Source organism: Prinia subflava, chromosome 12 (assembly GCF_021018805.1).
Source record: "Prinia subflava isolate CZ2003 ecotype Zambia chromosome 12, Cam_Psub_1.2, whole genome shotgun sequence".
In the NCBI taxonomy this organism is placed as follows: domain Eukaryota; kingdom Metazoa; phylum Chordata; class Aves; order Passeriformes; family Cisticolidae; genus Prinia; species Prinia subflava.
Window position 1 is genome coordinate 18,888,708 of NC_086258.1, and position 27,900 is coordinate 18,916,607.

Consider the following 27,900-nt stretch of genomic DNA (forward strand, 5'->3'; position numbering starts at 1 on the left):
TGCCAGGCTGCGGGCAGGCCACTGCTGGTCGGGTTTGTCCTGACGGGCTCCATTCCCGCCCGCACGGCGCTGCTCAGGCCGGCTGCGTGGGAGGGAAGTGCCAGGATGCGACGTGGGGATGTGGCACGGAGCCACTGTGATGGGGGGACAGCCTGTGGGGAATCCCCCCACTTCCTTCCTCACTGCAAAGGGGACTCGCCCATGGAGCAGAGCATCCACTCCAGCCACGACCACCAGTCTCCCTTCAAACACCCCTCCTGCTCCCTTCCCAGGAGGAGCCCTGGCGTATCCCAGACTCCACAGACATCATTTGGTGGAGAAGGTTTGTATATTTGAAGCACCGTGCCCTGGGTTTGGGGAAACTGAGGCAGAAAAAGCAGACAAGGATTCTCTTGAGTTGTGTGAGAAGCTAAGGGTTAAATACAGCAATAACCTCCCTCAGCTCCCTCCAGCCCCGGGCTCCTCCTGCTCCTGCCCCTCGCTGCTGGAGGAGCTGATCTGCACTGGGAGTTATCCTGGAGGAAGAAAAGCACAGAGCCTGGGGGCTTCCCAAGCCTTCCATAACCCTTCATGCCCCCGGGGGCTGCAGCAGAGACCCGGTGCCAGGCTCTCGGTGCCAGGGCAGGCCCGGATTTCAGGGTCCCACTGCCACATGACAGCCCCGGAGGAGGTGTGCAGAGGACGTGCCTCTGTTGCAAGATGAACTGCAGCGTTTCCCTTCGAGGCACACAGCTCCTCCACATCCCTGCCGGCAGCCACCCGGGGACGGGAACGGGAGGGGGATGCACTCCTCCCGAATCCATCTCTTTTAGCATCGCTCCCACTGCTGAAGGTACATGTCTCAAGGTGGAGCCAGAAATAGCGCGGCTGGCGCTGCATCGGGGCTGGCAGGGCTGCAGGCTTGGCAGGGGGACAGGCACCGACTGCAGCAGTGGGAACTTTCCAGGCAGCTCCTGTGGGAGCGGCCGGTGCCAGGATGGAGCCCTTTCCATGCAGACCCAACCCCCGGACTACGGATCAGCCCTGAGGCTGGGGCTGACACGGGGGGCCAGCACAGAGCAGGAGGGAACAGAGCTAACAGAGAGATCTCCTGGAGGAGTGACTGGGAACAAATCCCACCTGAGCTAGGACACAGGTCTGGGCTCTGCCACTGATTTGCTGCAGAACTCAGGAAAGTGGTTGCACCTTCTACCTGCCTCCATGACCCAAGGGAGGCAGATTTCCCCCAAAATCCAGCTTCTCTCAGGGCCCAGGGAGGATTCTCAGCCTCCAAGGAGCTCAGGTTTTTTGGGGGCAGCTCCCAAATCACAGCCAGGCTCTGAAACTTGTTGGGGGCTGCTCCCCAACGCTGACCCTCCACTGAGCTCTCAGCAGCTGCCGGCACAGCCTGGACCGCAAGGCTCACCGGGAGGCCCTGAACAATGCCGACGAGCTGAGCTCATTCCTCCCAGCTGATAATTTGCTTAAAAATATTTCTGAGCTCAGGCCTCCTCAGGGAAAACACTCCCAAACGCCAGGCAAAAAGCTGCTGAGTCTGGAGGAACCACACACCCACCACTCGAGCAGCGAGACGTCCCCCCGATGACAAGGCCTGGCGTCAGAGGGACTGAGGCCAAAGCCTGCTGGCTGATCTCCCCCTTCGCTGGGGGGAGCCGAGTCTCAGGCCATCCAGGGGTTTTACCACTTCCCGGTTTCCTGCCATGATGTGAGCGCAGGAATTTTTGGGAGGTGAGTCAGAGGCTGCAATGAGAACCACCTGGCTGGGGCTGGGCTGGGAGGCTCGATCCAGATCCAGGGGTGATCCCCGCTGCGATGCTCGATGCCTGCGGGCAGCATTCCCAGAGTGGAATTACTTACGGGGCACACAACATCCCATCACAGACCCCATTTCTGGCCTGGGAAGGAAGAAGAGGGACGTGCTGCCTCGGCTCCCACGGCTCCTCCTTCCTTGCTGGGCTGGGATCGGTACACTGCGGCCACCCCACCCGGGCTCCAGGGAGAAACTTGGGTAAGAATAAAGAGCAAAGCCTCGTCCAGCTCTGCAGGAAGCCGCCTGGAATGGCTGTCCTGCCCCAGCACCGGGTTTTCCCAAGCATGGAACTGCCCCAAAGCAGCGCCGAGGCTTGGTTTTCCCTGGGGAGCAATGCAGGAGTTGGCAGAGCTGAGAAGCTGTCCCCTCCTCCGGTCTCTGAAATTCAACACATGAAATGAGTTCCTTCTGAAGGAACCTCCCAGGTTTTGCCTCTGGGTTATTAGAGCTCCATGACCCCGTGCCCACTCTCTCCCCAGCATTACTCAAACCTCTCCACATAGAGAATAAGTGAGTCCAGAGAGTGAGACTGAGCAGGGATAAGCCTTTGGAAAGGCGCTAAACCTGCTCAAAGCCGGCACTGTTCCCTGACCCGCCCTCCTAATCCTGCTTGGTTGATAATGGAATAATAAAGGGCTGCACAGCCTCTCTCTCTGCTGCTCTGTGGGGGAGGTTCCTGCTGCCTCTGTGCATGCCAGGAGCTGGGATATTAATGACTCCCTAAGTAAACAGAATCGCTTCTTTCTTCTCCTTTGCCTGGCTGTAAAACTGAGCGTGACCTTCAGCCCGCAGAGGAATCAGAGTCGCTCCCCTTTGCAGGAGAAAGGTTGGTTGTGGCGGTGTGATCTCTGTGATAACACTGATCTCTGCCCACGGCCCTTCCCAGGGCTGATCCCAACCCTGCAGCTTCAACAACGATCCTGGTGGGACTCCCTGCAAGGCTTTGGCCTCTCCCCGCAGGGATGAAGCCGGTGATTAACGGAAGGGGAATCTCAGGAGCGCAGAACGGGGGTTTTTGGGACACCCAGCCCCTCCAAGGTGTGCACACCTTGTCTGCTGTGCCAGGGGCTGCCCTGTAGCAGAACCTACAAACTTGTTGAATCTCAGCCTCAGCAGCTGGGAAAAGGGCAGGGAAGTGACAATGCAAATCAGATCCATTCCCTATGGCTGGGATGGCTCTGAGCACCTCATGGGACAGCAGGAATGGTAGCAGGAGGAGGGTGCTGAGGGACCTGGAGGGCAGAACAGAGGCTGAGAGCACTCAGAGGCCACAGCATCATCCCTGGGCTGCTGTGCTGAGGCTGCTGAGCAAGGAGCCAGCTGGGAAGGGGATAAACAGCCCAGGAGGTGGTCTGGGCTCTCTGATAGATATGGATTCATCCCAGGATGATGCCAGCCTGGAGGCCTGATCAGAATCCCACACCCGGCTGTGCTGCCTCCTCAGAGTGGGACAGCTGATGCTGTCAGCTCTACCTTGCCTTAGGGGAGTGAGCCGGGATGAGGGAGTTGAGCTGGAACAGCCCCTGCTCTGACAAGGCATGAATTGAGGACCTGCAGGAGGCACAGCAGGAGGGAGACGTGGGGCTGGAACTGCAGGCACAGGTAAGGTGTCACCACGTGTGGTGGAGGGAGACAAAACTCTCCATCCTTGGGCAGTGTTGGCATACAGAGGGTACATGGACAAATTTGTCTCATTTACATTGAGGATGTTTGAGAGAGACAAGGTTTAATGAAGTGTCAGCGCAAGGGGGCTCAGCAGCTCCCAGCTGAGTCTGTGACATGGAGCCACTGCTGCAGGCACCGTGGCTGTCGTGTGCCAGAGCAGCTGGAAAACCTCTGGGTCATGGAGGGGAACCTCGTCCATGTCCTGAACCAAGCCCACCAGGCCTCCTCCTCCTTCTCCCTCACTCCCAGCAAGGAGGACACAGGCCAAGGGGCGCTGGTATTGCACAGCAACTTAGAGAACTGCCAGGAAAAACCTCTCCCTCCAGGGGATGATGTGGGCCGATGCTGGTGATTAAATTAGCGCAGGTTGCCTTCCCTGCGATACGGAATTTCTGTCATATACCCTCATTTCTTCTGCACTGTGGGGTGCTCTGATCGACCCTGATCACAGGGGATGGATCCCAACAGTGTTGTCACCTCCCATCATTTTCCCAGCTGCCAAGGCTCAGATGGATATTGTACATATACAAAAAAATTTAAAACAAAATGTAAATACCTACATATATATTTGTTCAGCCAAGTTTCACCTCCTCCTGATATATATATCGAGATATATATATATAGTCTGTGCACATAACATATATAGCATATAATACATATTTTATATATAATGACTATTCACATTTATATAATATGCATATTATGTGTGATATGTACACTACATATTATGTTACATATTTAATATTTTATATACGCTATGTAGTTTATCTATAAAATTGTATATTATTTATATAACAACATATGCGTTAATATATTTAACTTATAGGTGTTATAAATGTTATATATAAGCACACTCCTAGTGCATGGAAAGGTCAGCCCAGCGCTCTGCCAAACGGGCTGGAGCTGAACTTTCCTGTTTAGCTAAGCCATGGAATGCCTGTACCGGTGAGGATCCCAGAGCGGACAGCGGAGCGCCGGGCACGGAGCGTTCCCTCGGGAAAACGGTGCGGGAGCCGCGGGCCGGGCGGGTCCTCCCGCCGCCCCCGCCACAGAGCGGGGCCAGAGCGCCGCCGCCGCGCTTCCGTTTCCCCCGCCGCCATCTTCGGCACGGGCACTTCCCCCGCCGCGGACACACCGCGCCTCCCACCGCCGGGCAGAACCCGAGGCGGCCGCGCTGCGAGCCGCCCTCGGGCAGCGGGGAGTGTATTTATCCTCCGAGGAGGGACGTTTCTGCCGCTGTCCTCCCGAGGTACCGGCGCAGTTCGGGCAGGCGGTGAGGGGACGCCGTGACCGGGGAGCGTGGCTGCGGTGCCCTCACCTAAGATGGCGGCGGGGGCGGGCTTTTCCCGCCGAGAAGATGGCGGCGGAGGCAGCGGCGCTCTGGCCGGGTGGCGGAACTCGCTCGGCTGGGTGAGGGGAACGGGATGGGACCGTCCGCCCCAAAGACCTTCCTCTTCACAGGGACTCCCCACCTCGCCACAGAGACCTCGGTCCAGTCCTGTTGCATCACAAAGAGCCCCCCCAGCTTTCCTCCATCAGCTCACCCGCACTTTCTCCAGCCAAGGGAGCCCCTCTCCGCTTTGCTACCCCCCTCATTTCAGGGTCATCTCTCCCTTGTTGCATGAGGGGCCACTGAGTGGGTGTGGGATGGAGTTACCCGTTGCCTGTCTACCCCTCTACTCCCCAAGGCAGCTGCTGTTGCTCCATTTTATTTTCATAATCGTAATTTCCACCCTCCCTTTCACACTTTGCCGCAGGAATGAACCGGCAAGTCCATAGGTAGCGGAAGGGTCCCCACCCTCCTCTTCCCCCTCCTCCTCCCCACCCCTTAAGGGGCGGTGATCGCGGCGGAGAGGAAAGAAAAGGATGCCACGGAAGCTGTTGTTGCCTTATAAATCTGTTTTTTCTCACTTTCGAGCTCCACGGGGGTTGCATGACTCTTTGGCGATGAACGCGGCCAGAAGTGGCTACCGGGTCTTCTCGGCCAACTCCACCGCAGCCTCCACCGAGCTGGCGAAGAAGATCACGGAGTAAGTTGCCTTCTCTTTCAAGTTTCTTTCTCCCCCATCGCTCCCCGGCGCAGGCAGGAGCCCTCCCGAGCGGCTGGAGAAGCTTCTGGCATCCCCCCGCCTTCCCAAGGCGTCTCCTGCGAACACCTTTGTGGAGATTTTGCACTGGGGATCTTCACCAGCTCTGCCTGACCCAGCGATGGGAACGGACCCGCCGCTTTCTCCCTTTGACGTCCATTTCACTGCTGGAAAGGCTGGGCTACAGCTAAAGCTGTTACTTCTGGGGAGGAAGGAGGTGAAACTTGGCTGGACAAACCTCAGAAAAGCGGTTTTAGCAGGTTTAGGAGATGCTCAAAACTTTCTCCGGCTCCTGACCTTGTTTTCCCAAAAGCTTCAGTGCCTGGGGCAAGGAGAGTTTCCATGAGCGCCTCGGCACAGCACCTTGCACTGACCTGAGTGATTTGGGGGAGCTGGGAGAGCAGGGCAGCCTGTGCTTTTGGTTTAGGGTAAAAGTCTGCCCCGTTTTCTTCAGCCCATCAATTTAGGCAGAGTTTGACCTTGTCTTGTCCTGGACAGATGCGCTGGGTCCTGCTGAGTGAGGGGTGTGAGAGCTGCCTTCAAAATGGGGCTCTTGGTGCACAGAGCTCCGAATTTCCCGCAGCACTTGAACTTTGGGGTTGAATGAGTTTGGTTCAAATTGGGACAGTCACAGCTGAAGGGACTGTTCTGAGAAGGGCATCTGTGTGTCGGGCTGTCATCTTAGAACAGGATCTCGATTTTCTTTATGCTGTTTCTCAGCTACAGTTCATAGGCAGCTGATCCCAAAATCGAGGGGTCCCAGTGCTTGTTTGCCTGCTGCAGCTGACAGCATCCCAGTTATCCTTGCTAGGCATCTGCTGTCCCATTCCCATCTCCAAGGGTGTGCTTAAATTGAAAGCAGGACTTAAGTACAGGTGTGCTGCCAGCGTAAACTGTAAGAACACTTTGCTGTTCGTCCTGCTTGCTTAATAAACAGTGTTCAATCCTTAGCACAGATTATCTCCACGGAGCTGACTTGGCTGTTTGGCTGGGAGGTGTGTTGGATAATAGTGATGGACTTCTTTAAGTGTGAGGCTAGGAGGGAAATCCTTGTGTTTGGGAGTGGAAAGGCTTATGTATTCTTGCTATATTTGGTCAGTCCTGTTTCACTTTCCCTTCACTGCACTCTGAAACGAATGTATCCCTCTATAAAAAAGTAAGTTTTGCTGCAGCAGATTGGGACAGAGTTTTACAGGGCTTGTCCTGTTGCGTTAATGCAGTGGAACATAATTCCCCTGGGGATGAGTTCTGAGTTCTCAGGACTGGAGGAGCAAACAGGCAATCCTTCTTCCTTGCTCTTTGTCTTAAAAATAACTCCCTTCTTTTTAAAGATGAAATGAGAAGAGACATGGAGAGGCTTCCCCGGGCCATGGCGCTGGCTGGGATGATGTGCTGATGTTATCCCAGGGATGCTCTGGGGGAGAAGGAAGCAGGATCCAGATCCAGAATGACCTTCTGGCTCCCTCCTTGATCTCTCACCAAGTAAATTTCTAATAGGGGCAATGTGGGGTTTTTCCCTTGGCTGTGCCATCAGTGGGATGTTGGATGCTCTGGTGGTGGCGTAAGCATGAACCCTGTGACACACAGCTGCTGCTTAACTGAGGCTTAAGGACATTTATCTTTGTTGTGGGTGCAAAATCTGGAGCTGTTTGCAGTACAGATTTGCCCACAGTAAAAAAATTAAAGGTATTTTCAGCATCTAGTGCAGTAGTTTTGCACTGCCTTCCCTTAGGAGCTCGAGGGCTGTTTCAGTTGATCTGTAGCACATCCCTTGTTCTTTCAGATTGCAAAAGATGCGTGGCTGCTGCCTTTCCCCCGTCTCACATCCCAGCCTGTTCTTTGCTGGGGAGGTCAATTACACCTTTAAATAGAGTTGGAGCAATCTTACAAGGGTGAGTCTGTCCTCTAATATTGTGCGTTCTTTTTAAAGTTTTTTAATGACCTTGAGTAAAAGAACTTTAAAACAACACTCAATATTAGGAAGGCCTCTTGAGACACCTGTCCATCTGGGCTCTGTTCTTTACCTGTAGGTATGAGCTCAGGATTTCTACTTGAGTAGTTCTGACTTACCCTTTTTAAAATCCCAAGCCTAGAGAGGAGCAGTGTGACACTGAAAAGCTTTCAGACACCTGATTTATCTCCTTGCTTTTTTTGCTGCAAAACTTCCAGAGCTACTTTCGTTTCAGGCTCTGAGCATCATGTTCTGGCACAGTTCTGATCTTCATGATTCCCCTTGAGCACTCTCTGGTTATGGGACAGTGACTAATGGCCAGCCTTACTTTCGCTTTAGGTTTTCAGAGCTTTAGCTGATGGTAGTGACTGCCAGGGAGAGGAGATGGTGCTGGATTATGAGGACCTTGTGAAACTTGAAATAATGAAGATATTCCTTAGATTCAGCACCACTGAAACATAAACAAACCCATATATTTACTTTTATCTTATAAATTGAGAGTGATGATTCTTTTATTTTAAATTCTTTCCATGATGGTAAGAAAACTTGCTGTAATTAGGACACTTGGCACCTAATTACAAGCGGCATTTTCAGGGGAGAAAGTTAATTTCTGTGACCAGTGCTGGTCCCTAATGGGCCTGTGTGCTGCTGGGGGGTAGGGAGATCTAGGAAGTCTTTTTGATCTTTAATCCAACAGATGCATTTAGATCTCCCTCTGACTGCAGTGCTTGGCTCAGCAGGTACAAATATTACATTCTACTCACTGCTTATGTGTTTGGCTCGGAGGGGGTTGGTGATTGAATCTTGCTAATGCCTCCCCAGTGCTCCTGCAGCTCTGTGATGTGGGATGTGATGCTGTCTCACTGCCAGCCGTGGATGTGAGTATTCCAGAGATTCACTCAGTTTGCAGCATGGAAAATGCAGCTGATCTGAGGATAAAGCATTGCCATGAGCCTAAACAACATGGAATTAGGAGAACATTTATGTTCTGACCTCCGAGTGCAGGGAGCTGGGTCACAACACTAAACCCAGGATGGTGATTTCTGTGACTGGGTGGGAGGTGAGCCCTGCTTTGGGTGGAGACAGTACATTCAGAGGACTTGCAGCAGCCTTCCTCAGCTGAAGGAGGGATTTTGATAGGAAATGTATACTTTAGGTCATTTTGCCAGTACATGAGAGGGTGGCAGAGGGGAACCAGAGCATCTCTGTGCAGTTTAGATACAGCACAGAGTGTGGCTGAGCAGGCTGGGCTCATGTGGAGCTGTCTGTGCTGGCCAGCACAGCTTTAGGGGAAGTTCCTTCACCAGCAGTGGGCTGGTAGGAATAGAGGAATTTATATATCTGCCTGGTGTTTGCTGCATGGCTTTGGTGTGGCTGGAACAAGTGATTCCAGTGGCACATGAGCAACAGGGACTTTTTGTTCAAATATCCCGTGGTGCTGGGTGGATGGAGAGAGGCAAAGAAGAGCTCAGATAGTTTTAAGGATATCTAAACAGATTGTATCCAGGATGTTGCCATTCCCTTTCCCTTTCCTGGCTGTTCTTGTTCTGGGGGATTAGGAAGTGCACTGCAGAGCTGCCATTGTGCTGGCTGGAGCATGACTGATCTTTATTTAAAGATTTGCTAAAGTTTGAAAAGCAATTCAGAGTCAGGCTGTGGCTTGATTTGGCCACAGTCAGGCACAGCACAGACCCTCTGTCCTCTGCTCCAGCTCCTTCTGAGTCTGCACCATTTCCTGGAGACTGTAGATGTGGGGAGAGTTGGGTGTTTGCAGAGGTGACACCAGGGAAAGTGTTTATAATGAAGAGGATATTGCCAAAATAAAATATTGTAAGTAAGAGGCTTTGTGTGCAGATTTCTCTTCAGATTGAATGTTTGTGCTGTGAGCTGGCCGGAAGCTCCCTATGGACATAAACTGATAAATGTCTTGGATTCTGGTCACAGAGGGGGAGAAGGAAACACAGCCTGAGCTGAGGGCTTCTCAGTGGCACTGAAACAGGCTCTGATGGCACAAAATACTGTGAGTACATTTGCCCCTTGAAATTTGATTCAGCTAACATAGAGTCTCTTTGGCTGCCCTTTGTCTTGAGAGCCTGGTACAGTGGTTTTTGACAGTCTTCAGTGGAGCATTTTGAAGTACAATCTGATACAGCCTCACAGTGTTTCCTAAAATACTGCAGTGTGTCACTTCCTCATTAAACTATAGGTGACTCCTGAGCTGTTTGCATTTAGATGTGAATTTGAGACAGGTTTTATAAACACTTCTGTATTCATAGCTTAATGTCCTCTTGGCATGTTTTGAGACTGCGGAAAGTTAGATCATCCTTCCTGGGCAGTGTTAACAGAGAGATTCCAGATCAATAGGAATTTTTACTGGCCAGTTGCTCTGAGTAGGACTTTTAAAGCTGTAAAGAGTTTGTTGGGTTTTTTTTCTCTTAGATGTTATCATGCCCCAGAGTAGTTAAGTGATGGAGCTGGTGTGAGGGTAGCAGCTCATTTTGCTTGGAAATGTGATTTATCTGCAGGACCTAAAGTGTTATTTTTCCCAGAAGCAGCTTCATCTCTGCTGGGTGTGTGGTTTGGGTTACCTGCAGTGGCACCTTCTCTGTCCTAGGGCAGGTCTGCCTGTATCTGCAGACAGTGGATCAGTAACTGTGGTAGCCCAGGTTCCTGTGATTATGCTGTTAGTCCTGGAGCTGGATGAAAACTGTTGTTGCTGTCAGTTCAATTCCTCTATCCCCTAAAGCATCAACAATTGGGAGCTTCAGGATGGAGAGGATTTTGAGAGAAAAGAGTTGGGATGGAAAGGAAAATAAGGGAGAGGTAATAGGAAGGGGAAATTTATCTTTGAACTCTGGCTGCTGCCAGGCTGTGTGGTCAAATAAGGCTGTGCCCTGCCCTTGACTTCCATGCAAATATCCCTTTTGATAAAAGTCCTCTGGAATTTGGTGCTTTACAGCAGGAGTTGTACCAACAGTCCCCTCTTTATTGTCGTTGACTCAGTCAAGGTTTATCAATCTCTCCCTGGCTGATACCTTGTCTAACCCAAGCCTCCAGGAAGGGATTTGGTGCAAGGTGTGCCCCTGGGGTGCACATACCTCAGCTTCTCTGGGGGAGCTGCCTGTGGATCCTGCTGTGCCTGTGGCTCCTGGGACTCTGGATCGCTGCAAGCAGGGCTGATCTGGGACTTTCCTGGTCAGTTTTATCTCATATCCACTGCTTTTGTTTACTTGCAGTCAACAGTTGGAGCAGAGCTGGGATTTATTGTCTGAGCCACTCATTCCTCTAAGTTAGCATCTGTGTCCTGTCTGTTCTGCTGCTCCCTGCACCCAGGTTTGACAGCTGAGCTGTTTTAATGCCCCGAGCCAAGCTGTTTTAGTGTCCCTCTTGCTGTGGGGGAGCAAACTTGCACACTTCAGATTTCTTGTTTCAGCAGCACACAAACTGCATTGCTGCTGAAGGGTGAGTAGGAGAGCACTGGGCTCTGCTTTCTGCTGGCTGCCTCATGGAACCATGAAGCTGGAAAAGACCTTGAAGACTGAGCACAGCTGTTAACCCAGCTCTGCCAAAGCCACCACTAAACTGCATCCCCAGCTGCCACATCTACATGTCTTTTAAATCCCTCCAAGAATGGTGACTCCAGCACTTCCCTGGGCAGTGTGTTCCAAGGCTTGACAAACCTTTCAGGGAAGAAATGTTTCCCAACATCCAATCTAAACCTCCCCTAGTACAATGTAAGAACATTTCCCCTTGAGCACCACAAACACGGTTTTGTCTGCCACCACTTAGCACTGAAAGTGCCACCTTCCTAGGGGTGTTTTGCTGAGATGAGTCTGACTGGACTGGTTTTGAAGCTTTCCTTCCTGCCATGAGATTCAGGGCTGCCTTAGAGCACTTGCACAGTCTCTCCAATGTTTTTTTTCCCCAGTGCTGAGGTAGGATTGTGCTGTCTGCAGTGAAGTCAGGGTGCACGTACCTCCAAGGGGAACTTGCAAGACTTGCTGTGCTTTTGTGGAGGCACAAGTGTGAGTCATTAAACATTTCCCACCACACACTGCTCTGGGGTGGGTGGATGTGTGTGTACGTTTCTGAGCTTGTTTGGACTTGGATACCTTAGCAGTGATTAGGACTAAGCTTGGTGGTTGCAAATTCCAGACCGTCCTCATCAGGACAGCAAGATCCTACCTGCAAAACTCACCTCTGGTGTTGGTCTGTCCCTGAGGTGCCCAGGATTGCTTTTTTTGACCAGCTGCCAGCTCTTTTTGAAGACACTGAAGGCACTCAGGATGCCTTTGCATTGCTGCTGCAAGTTTTAACCCATCTGGGCTGAGAGGAGCCCAGTTAGGGATTTGTGAGACTCGTCTGGCCTGGGCTGCAGGGCGATGCTGCAGTTGGTACCCGAGCAGGGCTGGTGACAGTCTGATACGTCCAGCTCTCGAGGTGACAGCTCAGTCACCAGCCCAGCCATTGCAGAACGTGCTGCCAGACACTCAGTGGGGAGCGTGTTCGTGCCAGAGACGTGCTCAGGAGCCAGCTAAGCAAACACATCCCCTGGCATCCGAGTGTCTGTTACCTCAGCTGTCCCAGGCACGCTCTCCTCACCAGCTTCTAGCTGGGACCTGCAGCTTTGGCTCACAGCTGAGCCCAGCAGCTGCTGGTGGGACAGAAGCATGCCAGGGTCAGGCTGCGTTGCTGTTTCACTTCTGAAAGCACAGATTTTTGTGGCAATTGAAGTGCAAGGCTGAGTTAGAATGTAAGGAGTGAGTGTCAGGATAAGGTAAGGTAAGGTAAGGTGAGTGAGACTGACTGCTGAAGGCTGTAGACCATAAAGAAAACCAACAGAAGATATGGACTCTTTTATTTAGGTTTAATCCTGTCCTGCAGAATTTTGGCACATATCCAGGTAAATATAGTACAAGTGCAGACAGGAAACTGCTGCCATAATCAGCGTGGTGAACAAAGGTATTTTTCAGGCATAAACTTTCCTAATTTATTGTGTGGCCATGGCTGCAGGGCAGATCCTGGGAGAGGAAGGAATTGTCCTGGCACCATCTCACTTGGCCCAAGCATCTCACTGCTGCAGGATCTCACGTCTGAGGCTCTGGGTTAAAGCACAAATGCTTTTAAGTACTTACTAATGGATTACTTGTCAATACAGTTAAATACTGAAGTGTCACTCAAAGGAAAAGTCTGCATTTTGGAGCCTTTTAAAATGCTCTTCAAAGTGAGTCTTTGTTTTGTAAGGAAGAAATTAAAAAGAGAAGGAGGGTGACTAATCTTTGTTGTGATGAGTGTTGTAGATTTGATATTTGAGAAAAGGAAGGAGTCATTTGAAAAAATAAAACACAAAGTTAAAATCTCATTAATAATTTCAGTTATTTCAGAAGGAAAAAAAGGAAAAGAGGTGACAGTAAAAAGAAAAGTAACTCAGGTGCCATTAATTGAGTCTGAGTAAATCATTCAACTCCAGTTGCATGTCAGACCTGCCCAAGGGGGCACTGCACAGGCTGGCAGGTGTCCTTTGCCATCAGGAGTCACAGCCTGTGGTCAGTCATACAGGCTTTGGGTACAGCAGTGCCCTGCTGCAGAGTGCTGTGTCCCAGGCCCTCTCAAGGGCATCAGAGGGAAGGAGACCCCCAGAGAAGGGGAGGATGTAGCTCTGCAGCCTGGCTGGCTCGCTCAGCTCCCTCTTGGGCAGTGCTGTTTTGGTGGTGTGTAACACGGTCCAGACCCTGCTTTGCAGCACAAACTGCTGCCTTCCTCCATTCCTAATGTCCTGTTTTTCTTTCCAGGCGTCTCGGTGCTGAGCTGGGGAAATCTGTGGTGTACCAGGAAACCAATGGAGGTAAGAGAAAGCTCTACTATTTGCAACTGTTTGGAGGTGATCTTAGAAATTCTGGGTAACTCCACTGGCCAAACCTGTGTAAAAAGTGCAGTGATTCAGCTGTGGTGTTACTGCTGCTCCTGGCAGTGCTAAACCTCCATGGCTGACCTTGGACAAGGCAATTAAACGTGTTCCTTGTTTTCCCTGGTTATCTTGTTTGTTTGCCTACCTGCAAACTCTCCTCTGGAGTCCTGCCTCAGCTTTTAGCTGCTGCCAAATCTTTTATGCTCCTTTGCTGAGCAAAACATCTCCAGGTTTAAAAGTAATGCCCTGCTTTTTCAATGTCTGTCTTGTGAACATTTAAATTATTGCTTTCTTTTAACCCTTCCTTGCCACACAGAATTTACAGCTGCCCTTGCTTTTAAAAGTGCAAATTCATGGCTGTGCTGGGGAAAATGACTCTTGGAGGTTGCTTTTGTTTTTAAAGAGGTTAACGCTCTGCAAGTGTCCATTTTCAGATGCTGGGCTAAAACACAAGGATATTGGCCAGCACAGTTCTGTGGCCAAGAGTAATTTACTGTTTCAAGACCTCTGTTACCTTGTTTGCAAGAGAGCTTAGAGCCAGAGAGCTGCTACAGGTTAGAGGAAGGGATGGAGGATTTGTGGTAGAGCTGCTGCTGTTGCAGCCCAAACGGGCCTTACAGTGGGAGAGCTGCTGGCTGGTGCATTCCTGCCCATGAGAGCTCACTGCCCTTTAGGGTTAGTTTTAAATCAGGTTGCTTGCTACGAGGTCTGAAGTCATTTTTCACTGCTGCACAGCAAATCAGTCTGCTGTCAGCAGAGTCCTGTAGGGTTACTGCCAGGGCAAGGCAATTAGATTTGGAATTCCATAGCTGAGGAGCTGTTTTTCTCCTTTTCCTTGCCCCTGCCCTCTAGCTCATGACTGTGTGGGAAACAAGTGGCTCAGGCAGGCACCTTGGGAACCTGGAGTCACTACTTTGGCTTTGCAGTGCTGCTTGGGGCTCAGCTTCTGCATTTGAGTCAGGGACTGTTGCTCAGCAGAGACCCAGACTTCCAGCCTGTGTCAGTGTTGAAATGTCTTGATCTTGATGGTGAAACTGGGGAGTTCTTGCTCTGAACTTGCTGCTGCTGGTGTTGCCTTGAGCTCTCCAGCCAGCATGGAGCTGATCCCATGGTAAGCTGTGAAAGAGCAAAGTGCAAAAAGTGCTGAGTTACCTTCTTGGAAGTACTGAAGGTTATTCTGCCTTGGGTGGTTAATTGCTCACTAATGAATGTGCTGTTGACAGCTCTCAGTACTCCATGGAAGCATGAAGAGGATTTCTCATTGAGGGTTAGGGAATTGTTTTCTAAATTTTAAAATTCTAAAATTCTAAATTATGTTAAAAAACAGCTATTCAGACTGCTTTTGCTTTGTAAATACAGCTAACTCACTGGTATGTCATTCCAGCTCTATGCAGGTTCAGCCTTTGGAAAATCCACTTGGCTCATCTGCATATGTACATGCACAAAGGGCAGAGGAGTGAATCCTCATCTGCCCTGACCAGGGGGCAAGGTTGCTGCCATGGCATGGTGTGTTGTCACTGTGAACCTGATGTTTGGAGAAAAAACTGACTCTGTTTTCCATCCTTTTCAGAAACAAGAGTTGAAATAAAAGAGTCTGTCCGTGGACAGGATATCTTCATCATACAGACAATCCCCAGGTGAGGCACTTGTGGCTCAGTTTTGCACCTGGGATGTGCTTTAAATATTTGGACCAGCAGATGGTTCAGTGGTTTTCTCACTGTAAACCAGCCCCATAACCAGTGGAACTCAGGCAGTGTTGTCATTGCTCTCACTTAGATGTAAGGCCCCACATAGTGTTAAGCTGTTAACATTCCCAGAGGATTCATTGCAACACTGAGATGCTTCTCATCAAAAGCTGGAGTGTGTCACTTGAGGCAGGAACAGGAATGACTGATGGTTTCCACTGAAACACCCCTGGTCTGTGCTCATGGCCTTTCAGGCTCGGCTGTTGGGTGATTTCTGACTGATATTTCCATCCCAGGATGGGTGATTCCTCTGCCTCCCAACACCAAGCAACAGAGCCAGCACCAAACAGCAGCTGCTGCTTTCATTGCAGGCTGGATTACCCTTCCCCTTTTGCTGTAGTGATGTGAAACTGAGCTCAGGTGGAAGCCCATAGCCTCCCTCCTGTGCTTTTACAGTTCTTGATGATGGTTGGTCTTTTTGGGGTTTATTTTGGGCAGTTCTAGGCTTGGAGTAAGAGAAGGGCTGCAAGTAAGCAGGGGGCTACCAAACCATCTGTAACCCCAGGAACTTTGCTCCTTGCTGGCTCAGGAAGAGGAATGGGACAGCACCAGGGTGGTGGGAAGGGAGCCTGCAAGTAAATGGTAAATGCAAATCCCCCTACTGTGAGTAGGGGAGGTGCTGTTTTCAGAGATGAGGTATTGATAGTAACAAAACAAGGATATTCCTGTTCTGATAACTTTTTCCAAGTTACCAAATCTGCTCAGATTCTGGAGATGACAAGAAGTAATAAGTTAGCAGAGTTCAATTGTAGCTCAAAAGTAGCAGGGAGCAGAATTGCCTGGACACAGGATTTTTCCTTGCTTGCCAAAGAAATAGAGTCCACTGAGAATTCAAGTTCATTTCCTCTGTGAAATGCTTGGCCTGTTGTAAAGAAAGCAGTAGGACTACTAGACCAGTTTACTTGTTTCTGGAATTCCTCTTGCAGGCAGAAACATTTTCCTAGGGCTCATATCTCTCCAGAGATATGCCCCAAGTGTTTCCTCCCTCAGGGAGCAGCTAAATCTCTGCAAGAGGAAAATCTCCTGCTGTAGGATTATGTTTCGGGTGAATGGTGCCATTCTGTTGTCCCTTGTGAAGGAGTTCTCTGAAATAACTTGTAACTGAGAGCTGTGTAAACATGAAACAGATCAAGTGTTCAGAGAGAGCTAACTCAGAGCATTAGGGACAGGAACAGTTTTGGGAGGGGAAAATCTACCCTTTGGTTTTAACTTGTTGATCCCCTTGTTTTTCCATTAACTGAATTCAGTGTTTTGGGCCAAGAAATGGATCTTTTTTAGCCAGAATGTTCAAGGCCCTCCAGGTGAGGAGCCAGTGTTGTGCAGCCAAGTCATCTTTCATTCCTAAACTGCAGCTGTGCCTTGCTGCATTGCTGGAGAGGACAGGTTCAAGGACATCCTAATTTTGCAGTGGGTTTCAGGGAGCTTTTCAGGAGAGTCAAAGCAACAGCTGTGTGGAATAATCTAAGAATAGGACTTCCACACTCAGAAGTGGTTTGAGAAGAAAATATTAGGACTTGTTAGTAGAGAGAGAAACAACCTTGTTATGCTGCAGCGTGAATTCACAGTTTGCATCTTAAATGCACAGAGAGAACAGAAAGACCTGAGTATTTGATACAGGCTCTCTGTCATAAAAGCTGTAGCACAACCAAAAAAAGATGACAAGGACAGTTACCATCCAAGGCTGGTGTGTGGACTGGCATTTGTGTGAAGGAAAATAGCTCATGTTTAGGTGGTAGAAAAATGAGCAAGTTGGTGATTTTGTGATACCCTAAAGGCAGAAGGAGCCTTTTAATGCTGAGTGTTGGTGCTGATTGTTGCAAAGTCCATGGACAGTGTCACATAAGGTGTTTGCTCAGCCTCCAGAGCAGGGGTGTCCAGGGATGGCCCAGGCAGAGATCAGGAGCAGCAGGGGAGGCTCTGGGGCGGTAAGGAGGGTGTGGGGGATAGCTGAGCTGTCTCTGTGTGTCCTGGTAATGAGCTGCCAGCCCGTGTGAGGTCTTGGCTCAGCCCTCCCAGCAGTAACTAACTGAGCAGGGCTTCAAGGCCAGAGGTGGGGAGGGCAGCAAGGAGCCTGGGATGCTCTCTTGGGTCCCTGTTTTGGAGATGCTGGGGCAGGGCTTCCTCGGCTTCCTGGGGAAAATGTAATTTTCCCCAGCTGGTGCCCTTGGTTGGGGTCTGTGCCCCTTGCAGAAGAGCAGATCAGTGATGGCTCAGCGTGAAGCCATCTCAGCCCACCCACCCTGGGCCCTGCTGGAGGGACAGACACATCCACCTCTGCCTAGTGCCTGTGCCAGCTGGTCTGCAGGAGCTTCCCTGAGCCCAGCTTGGGATCCTGCTTCCATACTGGGAGAAGCACCCTCCCTATCAGTATGGCTACTGGTGCTGCATCACCAGAACTGCTGGTGCCTTTTGAAGTCCCAGTCTTGTTCTCAACCTGCCTTCCATGTGAATATGCATGTATTTTCAAAGAGTAAGTTGAAAAATAATGATGAAAAATACTAAGTTTCTCAGATGAACTTTAAATAGGCTTCAGTTTGACCACTTTGTTTTTGTATGACACTGATAGTAGCATCTTTTTCTTCTCTCACAGCCCCACTGGCACAGCTAAATCACCAAAGGGAAGAAACAGTTCTTTGTTTGCTCGTTGTCCTGTGTGGCAGGGGGCTGTGTTTTATGTAATTCTTGGCTGGGTGCTCCAGAGCCAACAAAGCTTTCTTGTGTGTAAATGGTGTTGTGTGCACAGGCTGGTGGGGCCAGCGGGGACAACAGAGCCTCACAAAAGAAGAGGCACAAGTGGAGGTTAATTTCCAAAGGAAGGGAGAGCAGTGGGGAAATGGAAATGGTCAGAGGTTTGTCATGGGTCATGTCTCTGGGCAGATGGAGAAGCTGTCTCAGGGCTGAGCAATGTCTGGGTAATGTCCAGACACCTCTGCAGAGCTTTAGGCTGCTCTGTTTTACTGCTCTGCTGCTGTGTGGAAGGATGGCCCAGTCAGCCCCTGGCCTGTCACCATGGGCTGCACAGCTGAGCCACTCCAGCACTGCCCTCCTGCCCAGGCTGGGGATGTGCTGTGTCACTGGGACCTGTCCATGCTGGAAACCCCCAGCCCAGGGGCTCTGTGCTGCAGGAGTGCCTGTCCTGCCACCTTTCGCTTCCCAGAAGTTCTTGAGTCAGTCTGTGGTGATGCACACAGTGTCTCTTGGTGTTGGTCTTAAGAACTAAGGGCTTAGCTTTTTTCCCCATCCCAGAATTAATTAAAATACAGATGAATACACTCCTACTGGGCCACTGCAGTCATTGTGGGGGAGCAAACTGTAAATGGGATATTTCAGCCTCATGACCAGTGACAAGAATCAAGGAAACAGCACGAAGCTGAGTCAGAGGAGGTTTAGGTTGATATCAGGAAAAGGTTTTTTACCCAGAGGATGATTGCGCACTGGAACAGGCTCCCCAGGGAAGTGATCACAGCACCAAATCTACCTGAGCTCAAGAAGTGTTTGGGCAACACTCTCAGGGACAGGATAGGATTGTTGGGGTATTCTGTGTAGGACCAGGAATTGTATTCATGATGCTGATGGAGCCCTTCAAACTCAGTGTATTCCATGATTTTTCTGCCTGTGTTACTTTTTTGTTTGGTTGTTTTTTCTTCCAAGAAGCAGTCCTTTATCATTTCCTGTGCTGTTGTTCCTTCCATCTCTAGATAAGCTAAAGAGTGTGGAGATGCTGATCTCCACCAAAGTGCTATGTCTGGAGTTTGTACTGCTCCAGTTGCAGTATTTCTTAAAGCAGAAAAAATAACCTGCCTTACACTGTTAAAGAGGAAAATACCCTAAGAAATCCAATGTGGATGAACTTGTGTTGGCTGGATGTGTGCTGCTTCTTTAAAAGACTATTTTATTTCAAATTACACTGTATCAAGTGACATTTGTTCCAAACTAAATTCTGTACAAAGCCTTTTTTTGTCAGATGATGGAGGGAAATCATCATACACCTTATGTTAGAATATAAAATCAAATTCCAGTCCACAGCTCTTGAGTGCTGTGTTGTGTCCTATATGTGTAAAAGTTGATTGTAATTTGTTGTGACGTGGTGGAAGGAGCTGTGTGGCTGCAGTCTGGCTCTGGCATACATTAGCCTGAGATGCAGCATTATTTGTGTGGAGTTTTGGTGAGGGGTGGTCTGGGTATAAATGGAAAAGAAGTTGCATTGGAAAAACACCTGCCAATATTTGGAATTGTGTTCAAATCTCCTAGAGATGTGAATACTGCTGTCATGGAGCTGCTGATCATGGCCTATGCACTGAAGACTTCCTGTGCCAGGAACATCATTGGGGTCATCCCTTACTTCCCCTACAGCAAACAGAGCAAAATGAGGAAGAGGGGCTCCATAGTGTGCAAGCTGCTGGCTTCAATGCTTGCCAAGGCAGGTGAGTGTCCCAGGGAGCAGCAGCGTGGCAGGCTTGGTGCTCCTGGGCATCCCAGAGGTCGTCTGTCCTTCCATTCTCCTGTTTGATGTGGGGATGTGTTGCTGAGATCTTGAGCCACATTAGGGGAATTAATTTTCTTCAGCTTTCTTGTGTTTCTTTGTAACTTGCATCTGGGGAAGTGGCCTAGAAATGTTATAGTGAGATAAAGTGTCAGCCAAGTGCTGTGGCATCACATGCCTGTTCCTCATGTCTGTAGAACTTTCTGTGTTAATCCATTTATGACTATTTTATGACATGGCATAATAGTCTGAGTAATAGCTAAAACAGTCTGGAAAATGGAGGTGTTGAAGGAACTCCAGCCACATGGGAATATTTTCAATAAATTGTTGTATTTTTCCCCCCTTAGGTTTAACACACATTATCACAATGGACCTGCATCAAAAGGAAATCCAAGGCTTCTTCAGCTTTCCAGTAGACAACCTGAGAGCATCCCCTTTCTTGCTTCAGTATATACAGGAAGAAGTGAGGTTACTCTAGTTCTGTGTATATCAGCTTGTCTGAACTCATTTTAATGTGATGGCAGCATTGGGCCCCTGCTTAAGTAGAGGTGGTGGTGTCAGTCTAGGTCAATCCTGTTAATGAATTCTTTCTCAGGGGGTACCTATTGCATGTTTCATGGGAAGGTGTTACACTTTTCTGATTGGATAGAAACTGAACTGCAGCCCAAGCAGGAGAGGAGCTTGCTCTCTGTGGAGTTAGTGCCATTTGAGAGATGCTACTTGTGCTCCAGCCTCTAATCACTTCTGAAATCCTGTTAAACTGCTTCCCCTCTCCCCTTGTGCTGTGCTGGATTTCTGACTGCTTTGAATTATTGATAGACTTTGTCTTGGGCTGAGTGTAGGAGTGCTGAGCACAGCAGGGCTGGGAGCAGGGCATGGAGGTTTTATTCTCCATGTGCAAAAGATGATGATTTGTTCCCACGTGGTGAGAGCAAGGCTTCCCCATATGGGGAGGGTTAAACATAGTGAACATTCCCACCTTTGCAGAATACACAAATACTGGTGTTGGAAGCAAGTGCTGTTGCTTCTCTAGCTTCTCTAGTCACAGAATGAAAATTTGGTTCTGGGGAGGAGGATGGGTGAAATTATTCAGCCATATATCAAACCAGTTACTCCCTAACAAGAAGGTCTTTTTTAAATTAATTAACTTTTTATCACATCCAGATTCCAGATTACAGAAATGCAGTTATTGTAGCCAAATCTCCTGGTGCTGCTAAAAGGTAAATGAATGCTTTGCTTGCTGGTTAAAAGTTAATTGGAAAATACCTGAGTTGGTGGAAAATATACCAGGGAAAGTATGGGAGGGTAGCAAATGAATTGACAATCTGGTCATAATGCCTTTGTGGCTGGAAATGGGATGGATGTGGTGCAGGTAGGCAGCTGAACTTTGTATTCCCACCCTGATGGGAGCAAACTCTGGTGCTCTCACTGAAATGGTTCACACTTGCTGCTGGAGTTTCTGAAAGCATTTCACATGTGGAGGAACACAGGAGACCCTGTGGTGTAGCCAAGGGGTAGAGTGGGCTTTGGGATATTAATGAGCAATGAGGAGTCACTCCCAGCGAGGTTTCTTGCAGGGAAACAGCCACAGAGGTGCAGCCTTTGCTTGCTGTGGTGGGCTGTGAAGCTGCACCAGCCCAGCACCCTCCTGAGAGGCAGTTTTTGTCTTGCAGGGCTCAGTCTTACGCCGAGAGGCTGCGCCTGGGGCTGGCAGTGATCCATGGAGAGGCTCAGTGCACAGAGCAGGACATGGACGACGGGCGTCACTCCCCGCCGATGCTCAAAAATGCCACAGTGCATCCTGGCCTGGAGCTGCCATGTAAGATCAAGCTTCTCTGCTTACCTTTGGGGGAAAAGAAAGAAAAGTTTGGTGGGAAATTTCTGTTGGCTTATCTGTGTGAGTGTAACCAACCTAAAGGCAGTTAGACCAGTGGAAATTTTTTCATGGAAAGGTTGATATCAGTGAGTTGTGTGAGAAGTCACAGGGGAAGGTTTTTATTCAACTCCTTGTGGTCATGTAGAGCCATCAGTATTTTCTCCTTGGCTGTGCCTGCTCCATAGTGTTAGACTGACAAACATCTGATAAAGGTGGTGCTTTTACAGTGTTCAGCAAAAGAATTCATTGAGCTGATGAAACAAGGGAGATGTAAAAGTGTAAATAATGAGATAACAACCACTGAGACAGGCTGTTGGCTCCATTGGGGAGGTGAGGGCTGCTCTTTGTCTTCCCTTCTCTGCAGCCATTGTTACTGCTGGAATTTTCTTCACCTTGGCACCCAGGTGATCGTATTCCAATGTCTGTTTTGACAAGGTTTTGAGATTTATGTGGCTGGGGTGAATAGGTTCTCCAAGAGCATTGTTGACCTGCTTCTGGAGCTCTTGCCATTGATTTGGAAGCAGAGAGCAAAAGAAAAAGAGGCAACTTGTGTTCTGGGAAATGCCATCCTCAGGACTGCTTGTATTCCTGCAGCAGTCAAATAACAACAGTACAATCAAAATGCAGCTCCCTTTTGGGAGGATTTAGCTTTCTAGGCAGGTGGTGGTAGGACAGAAATTGGGAGCAGGAGCGTGGCTGAGAAGTGCCCGTGGGAAAGGCTGTGTGCTGCTACGTGTGGCAACACCAGCAGTGGTTTGGGCTAGTGATAATCATCTAATCTTTGGAAATTCAGAGAGAACATCCAACCGGTTTATGGGCAGCTTGTGGAGGGGAGGCAAGTAAGACTGCAGGCATTTTACGTCACCCCAGTTGTGTCTCACTGGAATACAATCAGTTAAACAGCGCTTTTGTTGCTGGTGAAACTCCTCTTTGGCCTTGGGGGGCAGGTGGAGCTTTGCAATGAAGTTTGGGACTTTATTTTTCTCCTTCTGATAAGGGGATTTTTTTCATGCCTTTCCAAGAAGGCAGGAATCTGCATGGTTATTCTTCACTTTCTCCTTCCCCTCCTATTCTGGAGGATGCTGTCCTCCAGAATATCAGTAGCTGACATTTGTCCGCTATAGAGGAATTGATGTGATTGTATTTTTATTTCCAGCTGTGTCACTTCAAAGAAGCTCAACTGTGGAAGGTTGTGCTGCTGGAGAACCCTGTAAATGGTTGTTCATATAGAAACGTGCCCTTGTCCAGTTTAATTACAAATCCAATGGACAGTTGTTTTCAGTCCTCAGCTATCCAAACACAGACTAATTTGCTGTGTATCACCACTTTCTTATTTTATCTCCTGCTGCACAAACTCAGCACTTGACCAATGACCTTACATCCCAGCATGCCTGAGGCAGTGTGAAACAGTCAAGCTGAGGCTTGGCAGCTCTCTGTCATGGGGTGGATTGTGAGGCAGACTTGTCCAAAACTCTGAGCAGAAGTTGCAGTTTTCTAACCTGAGAGATACCTGGTTTTGAGTGAGTAGGGTTCTGGAGGTGCAGAATTCTGAGGTTATCCCTGTCTAAAAGCAGCCTGTGCGTTCTGGTTGTGTCACAGTCTCTGCCAGACAGAGGTGAAAATGCAGCTGGGATGGCAATGCTGCAGTGTCTGGGCTGACCCTCTCTGCTGTGCCTTGTTTCTTGTCCAATTCAGTCATTTGAAAAACATCTTGCCACCTCAAATGTCACATAATTCCAAGCCCTCATTCAGCTGTGTGGTTGGTTGTGAAAGTTCAGACATGTGCTGCTGCTCAGAGCTCGATGTTCCTCACACCAGAACTGACCCCAAACCCTCTGATTGTCAAAACAGAAGTGTCTGTCAGTCTGCCTGGCTCAGCAACCAAAACTGGGCCTGGCAGGTAGAGGGTTGGGGATGTTCCTGGAGGGTGGCTGAGGCTTCTTACGGAACATCCCACTCTGGGCTACAACCAGATCAGTGTGGAGCATCCCAGACTTGGCAACTGAAGCTCCAGGCAGTTGTGTTAGAGCCAGGAAAGAGTGAAACCTGTGTCTGGGAGCAGCTCTAGAGCCCCACAGCGAAGGGTTGTGCTTTGTGCCATTCTCCATGGGCTTCCCAGTGAATTGGCCAGGCTCCTGCATCCTGGCATGCACCTTCTGCCCCTGTTCTAGCAGGGATCATGTGCCTCTAATTAATGAGTGCTAGGCAGTGTAATGGCTTATTTATTGTCCTGTGGGTGTGGCTTGATGTGATATTCTGATTCGTAGGGAGCCACAGCAGAAAAATGCCAGAGGTGCTTCTAATCACACTTAAAATGCTGCGCTAGCAGCAAGAGCCCACATCACTGCAGCCCCTGAAATCAGAGCCTTGTGACAGGATGTCACTCCAAGGTTACTCCCTTTGATTGTGGGCTTTTGTGTCTCAGAGCTTGCAGCTGGCTCGGGGCTGTACCTTAGCAAATGCATGGGGACTCTTTGCATGTTTCCTCCAGAAAAAGAGTGGAGCACCATCTGCTAAGCACGTTTCAGTGGCTTTGGAATTCAGTACTTTATACAGAGAGATAATGGTCTGCTTGAATCCCAGAGCCCAGCAAACTGCCACAAAGGTAGTTTGGGGAGAAAACTGGAGTGACCATAGGTCTGTTCCTGCTTCCCTACCCCCATCTTGCCGGTGTTTGGGCTGGGCACAGGGATGTTTTCTGTCCTTCCAAGGTTATCTCTACAGAAAACTGTTCATTCTTGAGCAGCCTTTTGCTCCCAGGCTCTGTTATAAATGCCAGCATTATATTTCTTGGTGATTGTCACTTTAATGTGCACTGTCAGCTTCAAATAGAATTTATTTTAGTGTTTCTTAACCTGTTTTTGACCACTTAATTAAAGCAACATGTTTACACACCTGGAAATGTTCTTTTTTAGTGCCAGTGATCCTGCCTTTAACATGTGGTACTTTGGTGTATATTATGCACATCTGAATGAAAGTGTTCTTTGATATTCTTGTTTTATAAAATATGGTGGTTGGTCTAGTTTTTTCTCTTTTATTTTCCCCCCTCAGAAGCTACAGATACCACAAGCATCTTTTCTTACTCTTCAGAAAATGTCAGCAACTCTTTAACCCAAGCTTGTACATGATCCAAGGGGTTACACCAGGCAAAAGTACCACCATGGCTTATTTCTGTTACCCTCTTCTGTCTACAAACATAGAGGGTTTGTGTCTGGGAGGAAAATATTTTTTATTATTTGAATAATTTTTCAAGGCATCTCCTCCTAGCAGTTCTGACTTGCACATCTTGATATGTCCAAAGATTTTGAAGAAGAAACTGGCTGCACTAACCCTTGTGTAGACTCTCACCACCTTGGACCAGTTAAGATTTGATGTGGTTGTGGGTAGATCTTTGGCTTGCAATTTTTTTTTTCTTTTTTTTGCAGAGAATATTGAACAAGGAAAAGGGAGAACATCTCTTTAAGATCCGGGTAGGTCGACACGTTGCCTACCATTCTTTAAAAATAAACCAAAATTGAAATACAGCTTTTAAAAAACAGACAGATGCAATGCACTGCTAATGTTGCTAGTTGCCATGTTAGCCTTTAAGCATAGCAAGGAATGTGTCTGCTTCCTTCATGGAGTACAAGAATACTGATTTGCTGAAGCTCCATATCTCTGTGAGTAAAATAGTGCTGAATTTCAGCTCCCCAGCCCTGTTCACCATTTGTATAGAAAGGTTTCCCCTGACCTGGCTGTTGTAAACAGAGATGGCACTCCTCAGTGGATACACACGGAGGCTGGGATGGCAGCCAGGTGGATCCTTTTGATATTTCACAGCTCCCACCAGGAGCTCTGCTACTGTCCAGACAAGACAGTAAACTCATAACTAATCTAAGCAGGTCAGTAGTGCCTGTAGCTGAAATTTATGATCTGCTTATCTCTCACGGTGCTTAATCTTCGTTTATTACAAATAATCTTCCTTCTCATAAGAATATTTTTCCTTCAGGATTTAGACGTGATTTTGCATTTGATAGGAGACTCAGAAATAACCATGCAAGGGAGGCTGGGGAAATCTGTGCCATGAAGAGCTGTTGATTAACTCTTCAGTCCAAGGTAGCTGTGACTTTAACTGCAAAACCTGGCAATGAGTGATGGGACTTTGGGCAAAACAGGATTACTGGACACCTTTTATACAGTTTGGGTAGGTTTATGGAAATCCAGCCTGTGGAGCAGGTCATGGATGTGAAGAACAGCTCTACACAAGAATCTTAGAAGTTGTGGTCCTTATAGTTGCTTTCATCATATCCCTCAATGTGACTCATTCACCCAACTGTGCTTGCACTCTAAGCATTCCCAGGCACTGATGAGATATGGGAATAGTACTGGATCATCCTGCTGTGTAGGATGGGGAGTTTAATGTAAGACTTTTCTGGTGAGGAGAGTAGAGTTCAATATTCAGACAGGCTTTTTGGTGGGCAATGGCTTGTGTTCTCCTGCTGCTCAGGTATTACATTGAAGTGGATTATCCTAAAAGAGAAAAATCTTGCTGTATCTGAACTCCTTGAGGCACTTGAGAAGCCTCTGTGGCCAGAATCCTGGCCAGACCTGAGCTTACAAAAGGAGGGGCACCAAGTGCCTTGGTAGGACACTTTGAACTCACTGTGGAGAGTATAAAATAGGGATGTGGGGTGTGGAGGTGGGCCAGGTAAGTGTTACAAAATCCTGGAGGAGCCTCTTGGCTTCAGTGGTTAGATCAGCCCAGATTGTCACCTACTGAACAATGTCTGGCCACCACGGTGTCCTTTCCATGCTGGAAGTTTTTGTAGCACCCATGGCAAGTGAGAGGTTTGGCAGATGGACAGCAAGTCCCTGGCCTGTGCTGGAGCTTGGTTCTGTTTGGTGTAAGTCTGAAGGCTGTGTTACATCTAGACACTCTCAGTGCATCTTAGTTCAGATCTCTGGTATTTTTATGATGCTGCTGGAATTTTGGCAGGATGTGGTTTCCATGAATCCTGTCAGTGCAAATGTAGTGTCAGGAGGGAATGGAACCTTATTTTCCAGTAAATCTCTTCACTGTGTGCTAGGTAGCACAGCTTGTCAGTGTATCTTTTGATCCAATTGCTGGTTGCACTGAGCTTGTTGGACTGAGTTTCAACTGGATTTTGTCCTACTCCTTCCATTAATCCACTTAAAATATAATCAGCAAATTTGCTTCTGCAAACTTCCTTAAGCTTTCTTTGCCCGAGCAGGTGGTATTAAGGTTCTTACACCCTCTCAAAGACCCCTCTGTGTTTGGTGATGGCAGAAAGCAAATGAGCTGCAGTGCAAGTCTCTGATCCTACAGATGATTTATGGAGTCCAGGAGGTGAAAAGTTGCACCTTGTAAAGCACCTGCCCTTTGAGAGGTGCTGCTTGGAAAAGCCCATTTGTTGTTCCCGGTCATGGAATGGATCCTTTTCCAAGCCCTGTGCTGGAGCACAGAGAAGGTCACTGATATTGTCCATAAACCAGGTGCTGATTTGTAACTCTCCTTGTACAGGAGTCTGTTAGAGCTGGAATTGCTTTCTGATTCTGAGGTCAGTACAAAATCCCCACAGAAACAGAATTTCCTCTTTATGCAGCCGTGCTGTTTATTTGAGGAGAAAAATGATGGTTAACTGAGGGTTTCTCACGTAGGTGGGTGTCAGGGTCATGTAAAGCACGTCTGTGTCTGCATCAGTGTAAGATGTTAATGATTCAGCCTCTTGTGTGGTGGAACTGTTGGGGTTTGAATCAAGCCTGACTCACCTGGACTCTTTTTTTCCCTTTTTCTTTAGTGATGATGGCCAAGGAGAAACCGCCGATAACCGTGGTTGGAGACGTTGGAGGAAGAATTGCCATCATTGTGGTATGAGTGTGAGGGGAGCAGGTCGGGAAGGGCTTCCTCACAGCATCTCTGCTTCAGCTGCGCTGTCCCTGAGGATTGGAGGGGTGGCTGGTATAGGAGTGGGAATGTGGTTTTTAGGCACTCTTTTCTCCAGTAGTGCTGGTGACTTCAGTTGTTCCAACTTTCTGTTGAAAACCATTTGCGCTTCAGCTGTTTAAGCCCTAAAATCTCCTTGCTCTCTTGATTCTAAGTGTCAGATGTCTGCAAGTAATAAATAAATCCAGGGCACACAGAGAAAACTCCTGAGGTGTTAAAAAACCCCAAACAAACAAACAAAAAACTCACCAAGCCTCTCTTTTCTTGCTATGCCATGCTGCAGTGTAAGTAATCAACATGCAGCTCCTGCCCCATGAAGAAATACGCCTTGCTGATGATAAACTGCGAGTGCATGTGCAGGGACTAATTTGCTTCCAAGACACAACATTTGTTCTCCACACTAGCAAAAGGGTCATTAAACCAGGGAAATA

At 48.7% G+C, this 27,900-nt stretch overlaps 1 protein-coding gene across 2 annotated transcripts in view; it reads left to right on the forward strand.

Annotated features, from left to right (window-relative positions):
• Positions 1–4,293: 4,293 nt before the first annotated feature.
• PRPSAP1 (phosphoribosyl pyrophosphate synthetase associated protein 1) overlaps positions 4,294–27,900 on the forward strand; it is a 28,494-nt gene continuing 4,887 nt past the window's right edge. Inside the window, exons 1-9 of one of the 2 annotated variants that reach the window (XM_063409985.1) lie at positions 4,294–4,724; positions 5,394–5,505; positions 13,306–13,358; positions 14,992–15,058; positions 19,418–19,590; positions 19,997–20,112; positions 20,814–20,869; positions 21,323–21,468; positions 27,324–27,394. In XM_063409985.1, the coding sequence (XP_063266055.1) occupies positions 4,409–4,724; positions 5,394–5,505; positions 13,306–13,358; positions 14,992–15,058; positions 19,418–19,590; positions 19,997–20,112; positions 20,814–20,869; positions 21,323–21,468; positions 27,324–27,394 (1,110 nt within the window). In that variant the 5' untranslated portion in view covers positions 4,294–4,408. The other variant, XM_063409986.1, reaches the window with a different exon arrangement.